General features: G+C 54.5%; 1 protein-coding gene across 1 annotated transcript in view; it reads left to right on the top strand.

Moving 5' to 3' along the window:
• Positions 1 to 20,507, top strand: part of NRXN2 (neurexin 2) — a 251,516-nt gene extending 231,009 nt beyond the window's left edge. The window contains exons 21-22 of the mRNA XM_077821683.1: positions 7,561 to 7,639; positions 19,410 to 20,507. Coding sequence (XP_077677809.1) covers positions 7,561 to 7,639; positions 19,410 to 20,305 — 975 coding nt within the window. The 3' untranslated portion in view covers positions 20,306 to 20,507. The remainder of the gene's footprint in view (positions 1 to 7,560; positions 7,640 to 19,409) is intronic.
• Positions 20,508 to 20,879: the final 372 nt, after the last annotated feature.

Genomic DNA, 20,879 nt, shown 5'->3' with positions numbered 1-20,879 from the left:
GTATCTTGGAGGAAGTGCCAGACCCCAGGGCTCTCACTCTTCCTCCAGGGCAGGTCACGTGGCCTCCCGCCTGCTGTGACTCACCCTCTGGGGTCCAGCCCTCCTGCTTCCCCCTGAGCTCTGCCCAGCAAGTCCAGCTGTGTCAGATTCCTGGCAGAGCCTTGGCCACCCCTCAGGACTGATGCCCCTCAGCTGGCATTTCCAGTGACCCTCGAGCAGCGTCCCCAGGGCAGCCGGTTTATTAGTCACCTGGCACCAGCAGAGGCAGCCCGTGGCTTAGCACAGAGAGCTGAAGGTTAAAGCACAGTCCATTCGGCTCAGCCCAGAGCCCAGCCCCGCAGTCAGGCTCTGTCTGTCTGTCTGTCTGCCCGCCTCGGTCTGTTCCCAGGTGGGAGCTGCCAGCTTCCTCCAGCAGCCAGCGCTTCACCCCCCAGCTTCCCCTCCCAGTCCTTTCTTCTCCAGCTGGGGTCTGGGCTCAGCTTCCCTGCTGAGAGGTGGGGAAATCCATCTCCCTCTGGGTCCTTGGCTGCTCTAGGTGGCATTGGCCTGGTGATCGGGTTTGCCATTCTCTTCTTGGATTTGCCATTGATTTGCGGTTGTGACTCATTCAGTCTCAGACAGCAAGGTGACGTTCATACCTATGTCTACCAGCCTGCCCTGAGAGCAGACAGTCCTTTCTTTCCCATTGGGGAGCCATACAAAATACTGGGGAAACACATAGGCTTCATAAAACTGTTACAGAAAATGGCCACTTTGTCACTCGCCCTCATGGACCAGGCCTCCTCCAGACCTTTACCGCTCCTGGGGAGATGGCAGCACACTGCAGATGAACTATGGTCCCCCACAGGTGCTTCCTTGGGAGCCTGTGACCAGAGATACACAACACCCAGATAGCATTCTGAATCCAAAGTGGTGTGCAGCTAGCAAGAGGTTCAATGTATCGGAGGCAAGGGAAGTTTACAGTCTGTACGTGTCTATCTGGAGCTTGTCTACGCAGGAACGCTAAACTGGATTGAGGGAGTGGGTGAATTGAAAGCAGACTAGCTATTCCTCATTAATTCTGTGTGGGGAGGGGACACCGATTCCAGATTAAGAGCATCCACAAATACAAACTCTTACCAGCCCCTCCTCCCCCAGAGGGCAAACTAGGCAGGGCTAGCTTCTCCAGACACACTTGATTTGGTCCCCCTTTAAGCCCTGCTGGGATCTTTTGTTCTCCCGAGTATGCTCTCCTCAAACCAGGCTGGCGGAAGGCTGGAGCCGGAATCCTCAATGCTAACAGACCTGGCGTGTTGTCCCTTAGCAAGCTGGGAGCACTTGGAGAGAGGTGGCTTGTTGGAACCATTCTCTGGCCAACCCGCTAGTGACTCAAACCAATCTGGGCAGTCAGGCCGGGCAGGAAACGATTTTCTGTCCCATGGGGCTTTTGACGATCTCGTTCATTTGTCCCCGGAGGAGAAGTCAAAATGTGGACAGTGCATAGTTGAGGGGAAACCTGTCAGTTGGGGAAATGGAAATCATTCAGCAGAGGAGGGAGGTTCTGGAGCAGCCCTGTGGCAGCGCGTGGCTCTCCAATTTGAAGATGGAACTGGTTCTGTTTCTGACCCAGATTCTCTGATGGAGGTGCCTGCAATAGCAGGGTCTGGACTCGGTGACCCGGGGTCCCTCCCAGCCCCATGGCCCTGTGGTTTTGATTGGTTTTCCTTCTCTTTTGTAACCTTTGGTCTGAATTAAGTTAATTTGGAAAGGGAAATTCATTTTGAGCCAACCCTCCAAATCTTTCCAGTTCAAAAGAATCAGCCATTTGGAAGCTTGTTTCTGACATTTTTTTCAAGCCAGGGAATTTGTCAGAGCCTCCCCGACCCCAGGGACACGTTGAGCTTTGACGAATGGGCCCTTTTGGCAATGAAACATTTCATCAAAGTGTTCCTGACCAGCTGGAACAGTCAGCCAGGCAAAGGTTCATTTGGCAAAGCCAGATTCATAAAGTCCGAGGCCAGAAGGGACCATTGTGATCATCTAGTCTGACCTCCTGAAAAACCTCCTGCATAGGCCTTTGCTGAATTCACTGCTGGGTGAACTAGAGCAGATCTGTTAGAAAAACATCCCAGCTGTATACCCACAGCTCTTGGTAAGCCAGTGCCATCCCCCTGCCAGGCCACTGTACAATAGCCATACATCACAGCCCTGGAGCCCTGCTCCCTGAGCTGGCATCTCCTGAGAATAGGGCTGAGTCAGCCAGAGCTGGCCCCCAAGTAAGGAAACAGCAGGGGGCAGGTGACTGCAGTCCTTTGGGAGGGGGTGAGGGCAGTCCCTGCAATCACAATGGAGCGATCGGGGATGGGGGCAGAGCGGGAACGGGATTTAAAACCCCCAAATTAATTTCTGGGAGAGGCATCACATCAATGTCACACAAACAACTGCGGGGAGAGGCGGAATGGGCAGGGCGGGGAGCAGGATGGAGGGGAGGTAGGCAGGGCCTAGTGCTTGTGGGGGTTGAGGGGTGGGCAGGGCCTGGAGCTGGGAGGTAGGCAGGGGGGTGGAGGACGATGGAGGCGGTGAGGGCAGGGACTGGGCAAGGATGGATGGCGTGGGCAGGAGCTGCAGTTGGAGAAGGGGAGTGAAGGGGATGGGGAGGATGGATGAGTGGGCTTGGCCTGGTGGTCAGGGATGGAGGGCAGGGGCTGGAGCAAATTGGAAGGGTGCAGTACCTGGGAGAAGGGAGGCAAGGGGAGCATGGGTGGGTGGGCAGAGGGCAGGGTCCAGAGAAGGATGGAGGGGGCAGGCCAGGGGCTGGTGCTGTGCTGCCCAGATCAGGGTGTAGGACGATGTTATTCACCTCTGGGGTCACCCTCCCCAGGAGCTGCTGCTGCAGCAGCCACAGGATTTTTCTTCTTCCTCATGCCCATGTGTATGAAAAATAAAAATCGCTGACAAAGTCATCTTCCTGTTGCCATGGCATCCAGAGCAGTAATTAGACCAGCCTGATTTCCCATCCTTGAGAGAGAGGCTGGGGGGGTAGGTTTTGGGGGGGAGAGGGGGAATGACTCAGAGATGCAACGCAGGGAGTTTAAAGCGGATTCTATTGGCGGTGGGTTTTTCTATGCTCTGGCACCCAGGCGCCCCTCCAGAGAGCGTTTTCTGCCCAGGGGGGCTGGGGGGGCCACGAGGAAGGGACAGTGGCTTAGCCCCACCACAAACAAGACGTGAGCTGGGCAGAGAGGGGAATAGAACCTGGAAACCTGGCTCCCAGCCCCCCACCCAACCCACTGGACCCCACTCCCCTCCAAGCGCTGGGGATAGAACCCCGGAGTCCTTTGCTCAGTCCACTAGAAAGTGCTGGATGCAAACAGCTCCTTGTCCCAGGTCCCCAGCAGTTCATCTGTCCTGGGTGCTCACCCACTGCCTCCTGTTTAGGAGTGGGGAGGCTCAGAGCTGAGTGTGGGATCCTTACTTTGGGGGGCTCCCCAGGCTGGACCTAGGGGGACGAGCCCCTCCATGCTCCATGTATAGAACATATTTGCAGTAACCTCTTGATGTGTTGCTGGTTTGCAGTTGGACTACATGCATCCATGGCTCCTCTATGTGGCAGGGGGACAGCCCGGCCGTGGGCTCAGGGGGCAGTGGTGGGCAGGGGCTGTGCACAGTTGCATGGCAGGGACAGTGAGTCTCATTAGTCGGTTGGGGCCAAGCCAGGATACTGATGGGATTAATGCACTGGCTGTACCCATTAGGGAGGGATTTATGGCTGTAATGAGGGGCCAGCATGGGGCACAGGAGCGCTGGCACCGAGCCATGAGGAGACCAGAGATCCATCACACAGGACTGCCTTGGGGGGGGGAGTGTTGCTATGTGACAGCCACATCACAGACCCCTCCCCCAACCGAGATCTGGTCCCCATCAGGCTGGGCACTGCACAGACCCTCCCCAACAGAGAGCAGGGTTTGTGTCACGCCACAGGCTGCACAGACCACCTGACACTCAGGCATCCTGTCGCACTGGACAGCACACAGGCCCTCCCCACCCCAGAGAGCGGGATCCCCATCATGCCAGGCATCGCACAGAACCACTACTGAGATCAGGGTCCCTGTCGCACCTGGCATTGCAAAGACCCAGCAACTGAGATTGGGGTCCCCTTGGGCCAGGCACTGCACAGGCCCCCGCCCCCAACCAAGTTCATGGCTCCATGGGCCAGCTCTGCACAGACACCTAGTGAGAGACCATCTCTGCCCCCAAAGAGCTTACAAGCTGGAGGCACAGAGAGCAATGGAGACTGGGAGTCAAGACCTCGGGGTTCCATCCCAGCAGTGGGAGGGCTGGTGGTTAGAGCAGGGGGCTGGGAGTCAGGACTCCAGGGCTCTAGTCCCCGTTGCATCTGGAGGGCACATGCTGTTGAAGGCCTGGCAGAATGGCAGCTTCCCCCTCGGGCAAGGGCTCTGTCCTGTTGGGAGCAGGGGGTGCTTTGGTAGCACAGCTCATCCTTTCTGCACTTAAGAAGCAGCCTGGTCTCCAGGCCTCCTGTCAGGCTCTGCCCCAGAGCCCTGCTTTTCAAGGCAGCTCCGTTGATCTCTGACACGTGCTGGCAGGAGCAGGGCACACTTCCCCTGCTGCTGTTCACTAGTATACCCAGACCCTCTCGGCGTGGCTCACATGGGCACCGACCGCAGCCCGTTCCCCAGGGGCAGCACAGCACTGCTAAAGCAGTCGGCGCTTTCCACCGACAGCTTGTGCTGCACTGAGTGCAAGGGGCGAGCGCCCTGTGGAGCCCTGCAGCCCATGCCCCCAACACTGCCTACGACAGAATGCCTCTCCTGAGCCCCTACCCTGAGCCTTACAGCACCCTGCCCCTGCCTGCCAGCACTCTCTGCTGGCCTCCCACCCCACTCCCTGCAGCACAGCACTTCCTAGTGCAGCCCAGGCTCAAGGGAGAGCACCCCCTACTGATCCCCCCAGCACCTGCTAGGTCCCCCTACTTGCCAGGCCCAGCAGTGCTTAGCTGGGGAATTGCCTCATGATTCCACTTGCCCTAAGTCCTTCGCCACCTCAGTCGCTATTTCAAGGGGCTAGTGGCCCACGGGGAAGCGGCTCAAGAGCCCTGGAGGACCTGATTGAGAGTACTCACCCCAGGAGGACCTGATTGAGAGCCCTCAAGGCGGAGAGCCCTTGGAGGTGTGAGTGTGCTGTGGAGGAGAGGCCTTGGGTTGGGAGGGAGCCTGCTACATCACCCATTAACTCCAAAGGAAGCCAGATTGGGAGAGTTAATGAACAGCCAGGGGGAGGGAGAATCCCCCATGGGCCTGCATATGCCCCACCCCTTCTGTGTCCTCACCCGACCTGCCCTTCCTAGTCACACCCTGTAAAGGGGAGACCAGTACCAGCCCCCTAAAATCCTCTCCGGATTTGCCTTCAAGCTATGGCTTTTGGGGCCAGGGGCTCCTGGATGTCCCCTGCTATTCGGAGCAGGCTTCTGCCTTTCTGAAGGCAGGAAGGGAGGGGCAATGGCTCATGGGGTGCAGGGAGGGGAGGGGGTATTTGGGATTAAATGCAGGAAAAGGGGGGGATCAGATACAGATGGGTGGGGGTAAACCAGAACAGCTGGCTGCAGAAGAGGCAAGGATTAGACACAGCTGGGGGCGGGGGGTGAGAAATGATCAGTCACAGCTGGTTGTTTGGGGGAGGAGGGGCAATTAGACACAGCGGGGTGTGTGGGGGGGCATCAGACAGCTGGCTGGCTGTGCAGGGGGAGGGGCGATCAGACACAGCTGGCTGTGTGCTGTGTGGGGAAGGGGGAGAAATAGACCCAGCTGGCTGATGATCAGCTAGCTGACTTACAACAGGGTGAGGATTAGGCACATCTGGCTGCGGGTGGAGGGATCTGTCTTAGCTGGCTGAGTGCAGGAGGGAGGGGTGACAATCAGACACACCTGGGTGTGGGGGATTTGTCACAGCTGGTTGTGTGCAGGGGGGAGGGGTGGCGACCAGACACAGCTGGTTGCAGCGGGTGTGGGGGTGATTTGTCACAGTTGGCTGTGTGCAGGGGGGAGGGGCGATGACCAGGCACAGCTGGTCGCGGGTGTGGGGGTGATTTGTCACAGCTGGCTGTGTGCGTGGGGGAGGGGCGATCAGACACAGCTGACTGTGGGCGGGGGGGGGGGGGCAGGAGAGGTGAGAAATAGACCCAGTGGCTGAGGGGGGATGATCAGACTGCTGACTGCAGGGTAAGGATTAGACACAGCTGGATGCGGGGAAGGGGATTAGACATAGCTGGCTGCAGGAGAGGGGCTGATCAGACATAGCTGGCTGCAGGAGAGGGGAGGCATTAGATACAGCTGGCTCCATGTGAGCGGGGCTAGCTGTGTGACTGCAGCGGGGTATCGCCCCCCTTCACACACACTCTGCAGTGCTTCCACATTGCCAATCCTGCTGCTGTGCCAGGGCCCTGATTGATTCCCTGCCCCCGGGGTCCCTGTCCAAGTCTTTGTTATGTTAATTCCGACACGCTGAGCATGATCCCCGCAGCCAGCTCTGGAATACTGATTGCTGGGGAGCAGGCCCCTCCCTTCATGTACCACATGGCACCCTCGCTGGATGGGGAACAGGGAGATGGATAGGTGGGAGCCAGACTGAGCCAGCCCAGTATCCCCCTGGCCCAGCTCAGAGGAATGGGCTAGCAGCCCGGTGTCCCCACCTCGTTTCCATCCTAGATTAGACCAATGGGCCCAGCTGGCCCGGCATAGATGAGATTGGGACCCCCTTGTGTTTGGTGCTACACAGACACAGACAGGCCCTGTCCCAAAGACACAGGGTGGGAGAGGAAGTGGGGGTGGGGGAAGGAGTCACTTAAAGTCAGTAGCAGAGGCAGAAATAGAATTTACGAATCCTGACTCCCAGCTCCCCCAACAATTAGGCCCCCTTCCGCTCCCAGAGCCAGGGCTAGAACTCCAGAGTCCCAGGCCAGTGTCTATCCACAAGGCTCCCAGACCCGACCACGGCTGTTCGCCAGCCAAGCTGTGTGTCTGACCCAGTGGGACCGCACAGTACGGTCTCCCCCTTGCTTTGCGCTGCACTGGGATGTGGGAGACACAGGCCAAGAGTACTGGCCTGGCCTAGCAACCTGTGCTGGCCTAGCCATGTGGCATATTGGCGGCCTGCACTGCCAGAAGAGGTTTTTGCTGTCAGTGTAGGCACACCGCCTCTCCGAGCCATTCTTCCCGCTGCCTAGCTGCATCTGCACCGGGGGCTAGGGCAGTGTAGCTATGGGGGCTGGGGAGGGGTTCACACCCCTGCACACCGTGACTGTGTGGACCTAAATTTGAAGTGGTGCCCATGCCTCAGAGACCTGACTTTGAGGCACGAGGTCCTACCATAGGTGATGGGGACCAAAACATGAGAGTGTGTGAGGAGCGCCCAGGCCTGGCAGGCTCAGGGTGCGAGGAATGGTCCATGAACTCCTCCCCCTCCAGGGGGCACTAGCTCCAGGCTGGCCCCAGGCTGGGGGCTGTGTGCGGGGAGGGCACGCCCTGCACTACCTCACTGAGCTGTGCTCTCCTCTCTCCCCAGAACACAGATGACCTGTTGGTGGCGTCAGCTGAGTGCCCCAGTGATGATGAGGACCTGGAGGAGTGTGAGCCCAGCACAGGTGGGTCCTTCTCTCTGCTGCTGGCATGTGTGGGTAGGGGGCTTCTACAGGGTGCACTGGACACACACCCTGACGCACTGTCCCCTCTACACACACACACCCTGGCAAAGACACACATCCCGTACACACCCTGACACACTGTCCCCCCTATATCTCCTACACATGCACACAGCCCCTGACACACTGTTCTGCTTACACACACACTGACACACTAACCCCTACACGCACTCACCCCTACACACACATTAACCTACACACACTGACACACACATCCCTTTACACACACACACACTCCTGCACTCATTGAGGCACACACACACTTAGGTGCACTCACACGCATGCACCAAATTTACACACACATCCGCATATCCCTGTGTGTGCACACAGAAACACACATGCAGAGGCACAAACCTCTGTGCACACACTGACGCACAAACCTACACAATCCCTGTGCTCATGCGTGCACACAGACACCCCTTTGAACTCACACACAAACACCTGTTGGTGACCTGACACATTGCTACATGCACACACTCACACAAAGACACATCCCTGTGAACTCATAAAGCTACACACTTGTGTACACTCACACACATAAGACACAACCTTATGAACTCACATAGTGCTACACACACGCAAGCACACCCCTATGGATACCTGCACAGAGAGACACAATCCTATGAACTCACCCAACACTACCCTCTTACCCCTATGCACACACAAATAGAGAGAGAAACCTGTGAACTCACACATCTGCACCCTCATGCACACACACCCTGATTCCCCCATAAACTCCCCATCCCCAGTTCTATGCTGTATTACGCTAACCCACTGCCCCTCCCCACTGATCAGGTCTTCAGTATCAAACCTGTATTTAGCAGGCACCCTCCCCACACCCTTAGACACCTCAGGGTCTGGCTGACCCAACACATTCAGGCCCTGGCCTCCCTTACCATCCTGTCTGCCTTTCTCCAGACAGGCGGAGGGTGCAATGGCTCCCCTACACCCCACCTCTCTCCCAGCACCTGCTCCAGGATTTACAAGACCAAAGAGTTAGCTGGAGCCACCCATCCCCCATCACACAAATCCAAGCCCAACTGGGAAAAGTGGGAATAGAACCCAGGAGTCCTCGCTCCCAGCCCTCAACCCCCTGCTCTAATCACAAGATCCCACTCCCCTCACGGAGCCAGGGATAGAACCCGGGAGTCCTGGCTTCCAGTCCCCACTGTTCAAAGCACTGGATCCCACTCCCCTCCCAGCATACAGATTCAGGCCCAGCTTGTGAAGCATCCCTTTATTACCTCCTTTCCCATTTGCTGACAGAATGAAAGGGCCTTTAGTGGTTCAGGAATCATTGCTGTAGCAGACTGATAAGCAGCTGCTGCACCCCACCCTAGAGGTGGCTGCATCTCAGCACTAGGCAGGGGAAACTGCCCCCATTCCCTACACCAGAGGTGGCTGCATCTCCACACTGGGTGACAGATCCCTGTGTAAACAGACAGCATTACCCACTCCAGAGGTGGATGCATCTCCACACTGAGTGCTAAACCAGGGCTAGGGAAACCTAAGAGGTGGACACTCCCTGCTTGAACAGGGAGGTTTTTCAGAAGGAAGAGGTTTACCTCTGGCTTGCTGCGATCTGGCTGTGCTCCTTTGTGCCATGTTGTCATTTATGCTGCAATTGGGGAATCCCTCAGGGAGAAGTACCCTGCGGGCGGTGGGGAGGCTGGTGTCCAGGGCCTCTAAATCCCTCTCCACTCCTCAAAGAGCAGAGGAGGCAGAGGGAGGCAATGATTAATGGGATCTAGGGGGACTTTGGGAGCTTTGATTGGCTCCAGCTCATGTTGCCAGGCTGAGAGGATAGAAAGTGTCAGGTTCCCAGATGATCTCCAGAAATGCTCCCCTCCACCATGTCATTAGCCAGTGGAACTCACTGCCACAGGATCTCCCCAGGAGTGAGAGCTTAGCCACGTTCCAACAAGGGCTCAGGACTTTAGACAGATACCAGACTGTGCAGTGGTAGAATTCAGCATAATAATCAGGGGCTATGGAAGGAACTGAACTCCTCTGGGTGGGACCAGCTGGGGGCAGGGGGACCCACCACTGCAGGGTTCTTTGAACCTGCTTCTGAAGCGGCTGGCGCTGGCCACTGTCAAAGATGAGGTACTGGGTTAGTGGGCCTGTTGGGCTGATCCAGTATGGTGGGCAGATGGGTTATGGACTGATCTGGAGTGACAAGGGACATTGGGTGATACCAGGCAAGAGCGGCTCATTGGTCTGATCCAATGGGGAGTGCAGAGGATACTGGGCTGGATGTGCCCGTTGGTCTGATCTGGAGTGGTGAGGGGGAGAGGAAGGACGGTTCAGTCGCTCAGGTGACTAGGGAGACCTGGCTTCAATTCCAGATCCAGCCCCCTATTGAGCCCTCCACTCCACCCTGGAGTCTGCACTGACTGCAGGGTGAGCTTCCCAGCCCCTTGGGTTTGTTCAGTCGCTCTCCCTACCAGCGCAACGACCCAACTTAGCCAGGGGGAGCCGCTGTCTCACGCAGGTTTGTTCTTTTGCGCCAGTCCCCTCTGTGGCCAAGTGCTAAGATCTGACAAGATCACAGCCAGAGTTGTTATGGCCAGAGGCATAGAACGAGAGTGTAGGGGGGAGAGGAGAGGGGAGGGGAGTAGTGAGGAAAGAGACATAAATCCAGGCAGAGAGTGAGCAGAGCAGAGAGCCACATCCATGGGAGACACTGCATTGGCTGCAGGCAGAACCCCGCTGTCCCTGCAGAGACACACCCAGCCACAGATTGATGTGGCTTTGTGTCCTCTCTAAATGGAATGGAAATTGCAGCGTGGGCTGGTGGGGGTAGATCCCACGCTCTCATTGACCACCCTCCCTCCACCCGTCCAACATCCACACCGGTTATTGCTCTTAACCCACTCCGCTCCACCGCACTCCCTGTTCCACATCACCCAGGCCCTGGTAGGGCATGAAATTTTCCTCCCTGATGGGAAGCAAGGGGAGATTTATGAGCCTGGCAGTGCAGGGAGCGCCTGGTGCTGCACTGGGCCTGGTTCATTAGCTCCATTCTTTATTGTCTGGGGAGCGCCAGGACCCTTCGGTGCGTGTTTATCTCCTGTGCCAGGGATGAGTCGACCTCCCCGTTGTGTGTGAGATTTCCCAGAGCCAGGGCAGCAGCAGGGAGATCTGCCCCCTGCACCCACCCACAGAGGGCCCCACCCCAGCCAGCATGCCTCCCCCTGCCCGTCCCCCATTCCGTCTCTCTGCCAGCCAGGGGGCCAGTTAGATGGCATTCAGAGCTGCACCAGGCAGGCATTACATGGGCATTGGGTGGGAGATGTTGGTTGCACACGGGCATCTAGCCCTCTCTGGCCAGAGGCTGTAAGGAGTTCAGCAGGGGATGCTTTCACGTTGGAGTCAGATCTGATCCCAGCCTGATTATAGGGGGTGTGGTGCTGAATGGAGCAGAGTGGGGACTCAGCAGGGGGCGCTCTCCCCTCTTAGTCAGTGCTGACCCCAGCATGACACTAGATGGGCCCTGCAGCAGGGTGCACTCACTGGAGTTAGTGTAGCTACTGACTTACCCCAGCTAAGGTTCTGGCCCATGGCCTAGTTTTCAGAAGCACGGCTCACCTTCAATCCCCACTACAGTCGCTGGAGACTCAGGCCCCTGTAACAATATCCCAGTGCTGCCGATTTTCAATGCATCATTTCGCACAGCCGGAAGGGCATGAAACCCAGCTGCATTCCTCTGTGCATTTACAGTGCACCCCCATACAGCTGGAGCTGCAGAAGGCACATCTGTACCCTTCAATCCTGCTGCTGTGCTCATGCATGGCTGTAACCAGGGCTTGTGTACATCACAGCAGCAGCGAGAGGCTCTGACCATGGAGGTCCCCATTGTGCCAGGAGCGGGACACACCCCCGTGAGAGAGAGTCTCTGCATGAAGAGCTCACAGGCTGAATAGATGAAGGGTGGGAGAAGAAGCAGAGGCACCAAGGAGAAGGGACCGCCACAAGGGCAATGGCAGAGGGGGAATAGAACCCAGGAATCCTGCCTCCCAGCCAGTGCTCTACTCACTAGGCGCTGCTGCTGCTGCTCTATAGCAATCAAGTAACAAACACTGAGGGGATATTTCTGTGATAAAACTCGTTTCCTTTCACTCTTTGCCCAGCTCCCTCTGTATTTCAGCTGTCAGTGCCCTCCTCCCCAGTTGCAAATGGTACCATACCCAGCTGTATAACTGGCTTGCAGTTACGTGTCTATGCAATGGGCTTTTGCAGATCTACATTGACTGGTGTCTACCTGCAAGCCACTGATATGCTGCACACTCCTCTGTGGGATTAGCACCCCTCTGGGTTCCCCCTCTCGTCTTGCCTCCAGGTTCACACAGATCTGTAATTTGGCTAGCACACATCTGTGCTGTTAGGGTACCAAGTTTAGTGTGCGTGTGCACATGCCGTGCCTACACTGCTCACAAGTGTGAGTCCATACATGGATCCCTGTAGGAGGGCCCCTTTTTAGCAGGAGCTGTAGGGGGTGCTCACCCTCTTAGGTTTTGTGACTGGAGGCATGAGATGGACAAACCTCCCAAGGACCCGCTACCAAGGAACTTCAGGAGCAGAGCCCCACATGGTGCAAATCAGCCTCTTCTTAATTATGCAGTAGTGCCTAGAGATTACAACTGAGATCAGGTCCTCATCAGGCCAGGTGCTGCACAGGCTCAAAGGGAGAGACAGTCCATGCCCCCAGGAGCTCAATGTGACTAGACAAGGGTGGGAGGGGAAACAGAGGCATCAAGAGGGGAAGGAATGTGCCCCAGATCAGTAGCAGAGCTGGGAATAGGAAGGAACCCAGGATTCCCAGCCCCCGCTCTAACCCACTAGACCTCACTCCCCTTCCAGAGCTGGGATATAACCCAGGCAGGAGTCCTGGTTCCTAGTCCAACATTAGACTACAGCACAGGAAAGACCTAGCGCTAATTTCAGTGTGGACACCCAGGCTACTACTGCTCAGCTCCCCAATAAAACAAGGGACTAATTAGCTGCTCCCCCCTATATGGTGGCCCTCCCTTGTGAGTTGAGTAATTGCTGGTGCATCCTTTCTTCTCCTCTCAGACCGACGGCGCCACGGTTATGTTATTTCTCTCTTCTTCTCCGTGATCAAAGGTAGCGCGGCTCCTTTGTGCAGCGCTTGCCAAATGTTTCCAAAAGCATCACAATAAAAACCAGAGGAGAAGAGACAGGAGAAAATGAAAGGCCCAACGGAGGGGCTCAGCAAGCAGATAGAGGCTGCTCATTAAAAACATACACACACCTTCTTGCAGGCTTTTAATTAATATCGGGAAGGCAGTAAAGGGACTGGGTTTTGGTCAGCTGCAGTCCCTGTCCCCCTGTGGCTTTGGGGTGTGTGCGCTCCCCTCCCCTTCCCTGCTCCCAAGGCCATGACACAGCGTGACAGAGACACCAGTGGGACCCAGAGTTCTGAGCAGTTAGAGCAGGGGGGCAGGATCAGACCAATGTGCCCATCCACCCAGGAATCCCTACCCACTTCTGGGTGGGGGAGAACCACTAATCAGGACTGCAACAGGAGACAGGCTGAGCTCTTCTCCCCCTACCCTCAGCAGAGGAGGGGGAGGTAGAGAGAGCCTAGCAGCTTGACAGGTTTCAGAGTAGCAGCCCGTTAGTCTGTATCTGTAAAAAGAAAAGGAGTACTTGTGGCACCTTAGAGACGAACAAATTTATTTGAGCATAAGCTTTCGTGGGCTACAGCTCACTTCATCGGATGCATTCAGTGGAAAATATAGCGGGGAGATTTTATATACACAGAGAACATGAAACAATGGGTGTTACCATACACACTGTAACAAGAGTGATCAGGTAAGGTGAGCTATCACCAGCAGGAGAGTGGGGGCAGGGGGACCTTTGCTCCCTCTTCCTTTCCTTTCCTTTCTTCCCCCTTCTCTCCTGTAGACAATGGGCTGCCTTGCTCCCTTTCCCTCCTCCTCTCCCCCAGACAATGGGCTGGCCCACTCCCTCTTCCCCCTCCTCACCTGCAAACGATGTACTGACTTGCCCCTGCTGGTTCCCTCATCCTCTCCTTCAAACAATGGGCTGGCCTGCCCCTTCCTTGTCTTTCTGTCCCCCCTACTGGTCCTGGCTTGGGTGAGGGCAGGTGAAGAGCCCCTGAGCCTGGAGCTGCAGGAGAGCACAGGTGCAATGGGGGCAGGGCAGAGCAGAGGGAGCTGGGACCCTGCATCAGCAAATGCAATGTCGGGGTACAGGGAGGAGCCAGGAGCTGCAGCCCATGCGCTTCTGCAGCAGGGGCCAGTGTTGTCATGCAGTGACTGTGCCCCAGGGCGGGCTGGGGCTCGGGAATCAAAAGAAAGACCACCAAACAGGAGAGAACCTTGAAAAACTCTCCTGGTGTTCTGGGCCCAACTGATGGCTCCTGAACCCCTGGCGATGGCTCTCAGGGAGCTGATGGAGTACTCTGTGAGGGAAGGGGTTGGCTGCTGCCCCCAGCCCCCAACTCTGCAGCCCCAGCTACTGGGCCAGGCTTTGCCGTGTCAGCCTGGAATCCTTTGCACTCAGCCACCAGCACAAACCAGCCCATCCCCAGCCAAGGCAACTCAGCACATGGACTGGTACCCCGGGACTGGGTGATACAGTATCCCCTGTCTCCCTGCCACCCCGGGCCAGACCATAGCCCCCGCCAGCCCAGTATCCCCCCCTCCCCTTGTCACCCTGGCTCAGACCCATGGGCCCAGGCAGCCCAGTATCCCCCCGCCAGCCCACGTCAGACCCATGGGCCCAGCCAGCCCAGTATCCTCTGCCTCCCTGCCCCAGGTCAGACCGATGGGCCCAGCCAGCCCAGTATCTTCTGCCTCCCTGCCCCAGGTCAGACTGATGGGCCCAGCCAGCCCAGAATACCATTACAACCTATCATACCAACAATCGAGCAAGGCTTGTAATAAAGGGTCTGGCCAGATCTTTCCAGCCCAGTGACAGAGCTACGGTCGCTCCCCAAAGCGCGTGGGCCTAGGGAGTGGGGTGGCAGTTTCCATTTCTGATCTGTCCAGGAGGGGGGGTGGAGTCTCTGTCAACCACTGGAGACTTCGGCATTGGCGTGTGCAATTGTAGGGAGAAGCTTTTCCTTCCCTGTTATTTACTGCTGCCTTTCAAACCACTATGAAGCCCTGACTCTGTTTTCTTCAGCTGACAATGAATGCTTTTAATGATAATTTTGAGCTAATGTATGCAACTCTGAGCTAGATGAGCTATAGGGATCCCTCAGCCAGTGTGGCGATGCAGCTGCCTCTGGGGTGGGGTAATGAGGGCCCATTTATACAGGGATCCACCCAGTGCTGAGATGCAGCTGACTATCCCTATGGCTAACGTGCACCACTGCTTGAAGCACAGCACCCCCTAGTGCCACATTAGGGTTAGTACTGACCTTGGGGAGAGAGCACCTCCTACTGAGTCCCCACCCCACTCCCAGCAGCACAGTGCCCTCTAGCAGCTCACTTGTAACCTCTGCTCAGTGCACAGCAGCACTCAACCAGTGCAGAATAGGCCAGGAGTCTGTGTGCAGAAGCAGAGAGAATGTTATACAGCATAATAGTCTCGTGCCATTGTGTAAATCTATGAGATGGCCCCAGCTTGACAGAAATCACAGGGCAATGAAAACAATTCAATACTTGGAAGCAGAGGAGGCTGGCAAGATCAGGGTGTTTAGTTCAGCAAGGAGATGAAGGAGAGGGGGATATGCTAGAGGGGTCTAAAAGGATGGGCTGGATCTAGACAGGCAGCTGGGATCTGCTATTCACCTTCACTCACCATTCAGGAACCCCCAGTGAAATTCCAGGCCACACATGTCAAGTGACTCCATTTGTACACTCCATCGTTAGCCTGCGGAACTCCCTGACACTTGATAGTTATGGACTCCACTCCCTGCCTCTGGAGCTGTCCTTTCCATCAGTGTGTTTTCCACCAGCCAAGATTGGAACCTACAGTCTATTCTATCCACCACCAGTGGCCAGGATTGTCTCCTACAGTTTATCCCCCTCCAAGTTTTATCCTTTGCTCCTGTTCATCCCATAGCCGCTAATTTCCTTCCAAGCCATTCTCCCCCCACCCAGTGTCTTTTGCACCTATTGCGTACCTGGAGCCAGATCTCATGCCACCCTGCAGCTTGACTAAGCTGATCTCTTGTGAGCTTCCTTCATAAACTCACTCAGTCGCCAACATCCTCTTCCCCTTGAGACCCCGTGTCAGGTCACAGCTCTGAGTCCCAGGCTTGACTGAGGGCTGTGGCTAAGCAGTGATTTGCTTACACTGTCTCTCCCCCCCGCAGGAGGGGGCACTGAGAACACACACATCGTTTAAATACCTACCGCAGCCTTGTAAAGGAGGGTCACCCTCATATTCCACACCACCTGGCGCATGAGCTGTGGGAGCTCAAAGCACTGCACGTAGCTAATTCCACCCCATACGCTCCTTTGCGGAGTGGTCTTGTTTGATCTCTGATATTGCAAATGATGGGGCGGCTGAGTGAAGTGACTCGCTGGTAAAGCAACAGAGAAACAGGCCGTAGCCCTCAGGGCTCCTGACACCTACCTACCCCTGATCTAACCACTACCCTCCCAAGCCAGGGCTAGAACCCAGGAGTCCTGGCTCCCAGCCCCCCTGCTCTAACCACCAGACTCAACTTCCCATCCAGATCCAGGAAAAGAACCCAGGAGTCCTGACTCCCAGAGCACTAAACCACTTGCTTCAAGCTGTTGTATAACTCTTTTCCCTTCCACGTTGGTTCCTGCCCTGTAAGCGGAGCCGGAGCAGAGATTTTGGTCTGTAAACCATGGAGGGTAGTGACTCTGTTGCGTGCATTCTCATGCACTCCCCACCCCATCACTGTTCCCACTGGTGGTGTGACCACATATGCAGGTTTATGAGCTCACTGCCTAAGGTCCCTGTAAGCAGCCGCGCGACGCTCAGCCCCAGCCCAGCCCCAGACCTGCCGTGGTGGGAAGAGGCACCCCTCCCACATCACCGACCCAGCCCAGCTGCAGACTTGCTACGGCCAGGGGGAGGCCCCAACCCAGACCTCCCACAGCGGGGAGAGGCACCCCTTTTTTGGACCCGACTCAATCCCAACCCAGACCTGCCATGGCCTGGGAGAGGCTCCCAGCTGCAACCCAGCCCCGGACCTGCCACGGCTGGGGGGAGGCACCCCTTGCCTGACCCAACCCAGCCCCGGCTGGACCTGCCTTGGCCTGTGGGAGACACCTCTCTCCCCCAGCCCAGGTGTTGCTGTGGGAAGAGAGAGCTGGGGGGAGTCCTCTCTCCCTGTTGTAGCCCAGGGGCAGCCTGCATCCCAAACCCCTCATCCCTGGCCCCACCCCAGAGCCCGCACCCCCAGCTGGAGTTCTCAGCCCCCCGCACTCCAACCCTCTGCCCCTGCCCTGAGCCCCCTCCCACACTCAGAGCCCCCTCCCACACTCTGAGCCCCTCAGCCCCTCCCCACCACATTAATTTTGTTATGTGCACCAATATGAAGGTGATGTGCACATAATAAAATTCATTCCACACGTGTGGGAAAAATTAGAGGGAACACTGCCCACTGCATAGGTACTAATAGCCTCACCCCTTGGGACAGCCTGTAGAGCCTTGGCCTTGGGATCCCCGGTGCCCCTGGATTCTATCTTGGCAGGCAGCCCCCATCGCTGTACAGACACAGCACTGCTACTAGAGGCTGGGCTGTAATGAAGTGGCAGGGAAGAGGGTGCCACTGCCCTCTCCTGGGAGGAATCAGAGTCACAGCTCTGTGTGACGGAGCCCCGCACAGTTAACAGCAAGTCTCGTTTAGCTCCGGTTGGTGGGCAGCTTAGGGGCAGCAGAGTTGGGAGTTCTAACCCTGTTACTGCCGGGAAGATTGGTGTAGCTAGGGAGCCCATGGCTTTGGCACTGTCCATTGAGAAGCTGGTGAGGAAACTGGGAACCGGCTGATGGGAATGGCACATACTGGGAATGATCTGCCAAACTCCTGGGGTCCTCATCCTCAGCTGGTGCAATGGGGTGTAACTGCATAGGAGTCAGGAGTGTTGGGTTTTATCCCCAGCTCTGGGAGGAGAGTGGGGTCTAACAGGTAAAGCAGATGGAACTGGCAGTCAGAATTCCTGGGTTCTATTCCTGTTGATGTCAGTGGGGCTAGGCATCTGTCCCTCTATCTGCTTTCTTTCCAGTTCTAATAGGCAAGAGCCCATAGATCTGTCAAAACAGCTACTGAAAATATAGTTACGTATGTTTTTAAACGTGTATTTTCCCAACACACACCCGCCAAATTTACAGTCAAAGGACCAAAATAATGTGTGCAGTGTCCTTGTCATTTCAACATCAACTTTGATTGCCAGATGTAAAAAAAAAGTGGGGGGGAGGGAGAGGTGGGAGGTGGGAATGGAAAATGCAGACAGACAGAGTTGAAAAGTGTGTCTGGGTGGGGGGGAGGGAAAGATTTTAAAATATGCAGAAAAAGAAAGAAAAATGAATCTAGATAGGTAGACAGAAAGAGAAATTAATTTAGAAAGAAAGAATGAAAGTAAGAAGGAAAATGCATCTAGATGGAAAGACCATAGATTAATGAATCTAGAAAGAAAATTAATAAAGAAAAAGGTAGATAAATTAATATAGAAAGAAACAGAAATGAATCTATATAGGTGAAAAAAAGGAAATGGATGTAGAAAGAAAAATTAATCTAGATAGAATGAAAGTAAAAAAGTAAATATGTCTAGAGAGAAAAACTATAGATGAATCTAGAAGGAAAGAGACATTAATCCAGCTAGACAGAAAAAAGAATATAGACAGACACGGGAATTAATGTAGAAATAGTATAGATAGAAACAGAAATGAATCTAGATAAAAAGAAAGAAGATAGATAAAAGAATACAGAGAGAGAGAGAGAGAGGAAAGAAAATGTATCTAAACAGAAAGACTATAGATAACTTAATCTAGAAAAAGGAACAAATCTAGTTAGAAAGAAAGATCAAAGAATATAGACACTAATGAATCTAGAAAGAAAGAGTATAGATAGAAAGAGAAATACATCTAGATGGAAAGAGAGAAAGAAAGAAACATAGAATTGACTCTAGAGTGATAATTGAAAGGGCAAGTGGTAGAGAAAAGAGATGTTTTAAAAAAAAAGAAAGAAAAAAAAGTTGTTTTTCTCCAAAAAAACATTCTTACCTAGTTTTCTTTTTTGTAATTTTTTTTCTTCATGCTAAAATCACATGGCCAATTTGTTGATGTAAGTTGATTGAATTCTGTGGTTTGCTCTCTTATTTTTAAAACGAAAAGAAAAGGGAAAAAATGAAATGAAAGAGAAAAAGAGGGGAATAAAAAGAAATGTGAAAAGCAGTTTGCAATTAGGTTTTTTCTTTTATTATTACTTAATTCTGCTGTTTGAAAATCTGTTTAATTTTTTTGCATTAAATGACTAATTTCTTTTTTTTTAATTCTTTTTCTTTAAATTTATGATTTCTCTAGATTTTGTTGTAAAAAGCTACAGTTTAAAACGAAAAACAGTCGTAAAGATTCGTTTAAAAAGCAGCCAGAGATTGGGGAACAAGTCTAGTTTTAAATTCAGTTAATCAGTTTGATTCAGTTTCTTGTGTCCAAATGTGGCAGTTTTTCCTCCGGTTCGTATTAACCCATCTCTCCTTTTCTGTTTCTCTTCCCCCTTTATTTCTCTCTGTTCTAGGAGGTGAATTAGTATTGCCCATAATTACCGAAGATTCCTTAGACACCCCACCAATTGCCACCCGGTCTCCATTCATACCCCCGCCTCCTACCTTTGGCCCCTTCCTAACCGTAATAGAGACCACCAGAGACACCCTAGCCCCTTCCGCCAATCAAAAACCCCCATGCTTAGCCGACCAAGAGGACAGCGATTGCGAAGAGGGCATTGAGGCTTCCGGTTACGCCTCGGGCGAGGTCTTCGACTCCAGCCTGCCCCCTACTGATGACGAAGATTTTTACACCACATTCCCCTTGGTCACAGATAGGACCCTGCTGGCCAGGCCAGATGGAGCACCTAAAAAGTCCCAAGGCTTCAGGCCCAACATTAGGACAGGAGTGCCGGCTTCATCCTCAATCCCTGAGCTCCTGACCTCCACTGCCTCTCCCGATCTGGTCCGTAACATCCCCGCCGGCAAAATGAACAATCGCGAGGCCCCCAAGTCCCACCCAGACCAGTACCCCCCTCTGCCCACCTCTTTTGAACTCGACAACCGTAACAGGCATAAGTACCCCGGTATAACGTCTTCCCCCAATTTCCACAATCTACCCACAGCTAACCCCACCGGCTCGGGGGAGAGGGGTCCCCCAGGGGCCGTCGAGGTGATCCGCGAATCTAGCAGCACCACGGGGATGGTGGTCGGCATTGTGGCGGCGGCCGCCCTGTGCATCCTCATCCTCCTCTATGCCATGTACAAGTACCGAAACCGGGACGAAGGCTCTTACCAGGTGGATCAGAGCCGGAACTACATCAGCAACTCGGCACAGAGCAACGGCACGGTGGTGAAGGAGAAACCCACCTCTGCCACCAAAACCCCCAGCAAGAGCAAGAAAAACAAGGACAAGGAGTATTATGTGTGAGTCTCCGCCCCCCCCAGCCACGTCTCCCTCCTGTCCCTCTGGTGGCGAGCGCGCGAGAGAGACGATTGCAGGGTGAGACCACTCAAATCATGCCAACCTTTGGATACAAGAGACCAACAAAACCTCCCAGCTTTCCTTTCTCCTCCTTCTGCATCACAGAGGCAACCAGTGGATCCTGCCCCCCACCCCCACCCTGCACTGGTTTCAGTTTGTTCATGTCCCCCTTTTTTAATTTTTCAGTTCATCCTCAAAAATTAATAACAACCACCCCAAAATCAAAATCATGCTCGCTTCCCCTCCTCCCCCACCCCGGATTCCTTCAGATCTTGGGGGTTTGTTTAATTTGTTTTCCTTTTAGCAAACGAAGTGGGGGAAAGAACACAGCAGGGGGCGATCAAATCACACACACCATGGTTAGAGGTTGGCACCGGAAATAAGCGACCACTCGGAGAGCGAACAGAAAACGAAGATCTGGGGGTGGGGTAGATGGATTGATGAAGGCTTCGGAGCTCCCTAGATAAAGCTGAGCCAGGATTTTGCCTTTATATACATATATATACATATATATATATAT

This window comes from Eretmochelys imbricata, chromosome 7, assembly GCF_965152235.1.
Source record: "Eretmochelys imbricata isolate rEreImb1 chromosome 7, rEreImb1.hap1, whole genome shotgun sequence".
Lineage (NCBI taxonomy): Eukaryota > Metazoa > Chordata > Testudines > Cheloniidae > Eretmochelys > Eretmochelys imbricata.
This window is presented reverse-complemented; position numbering and strand designations above follow the sequence as displayed.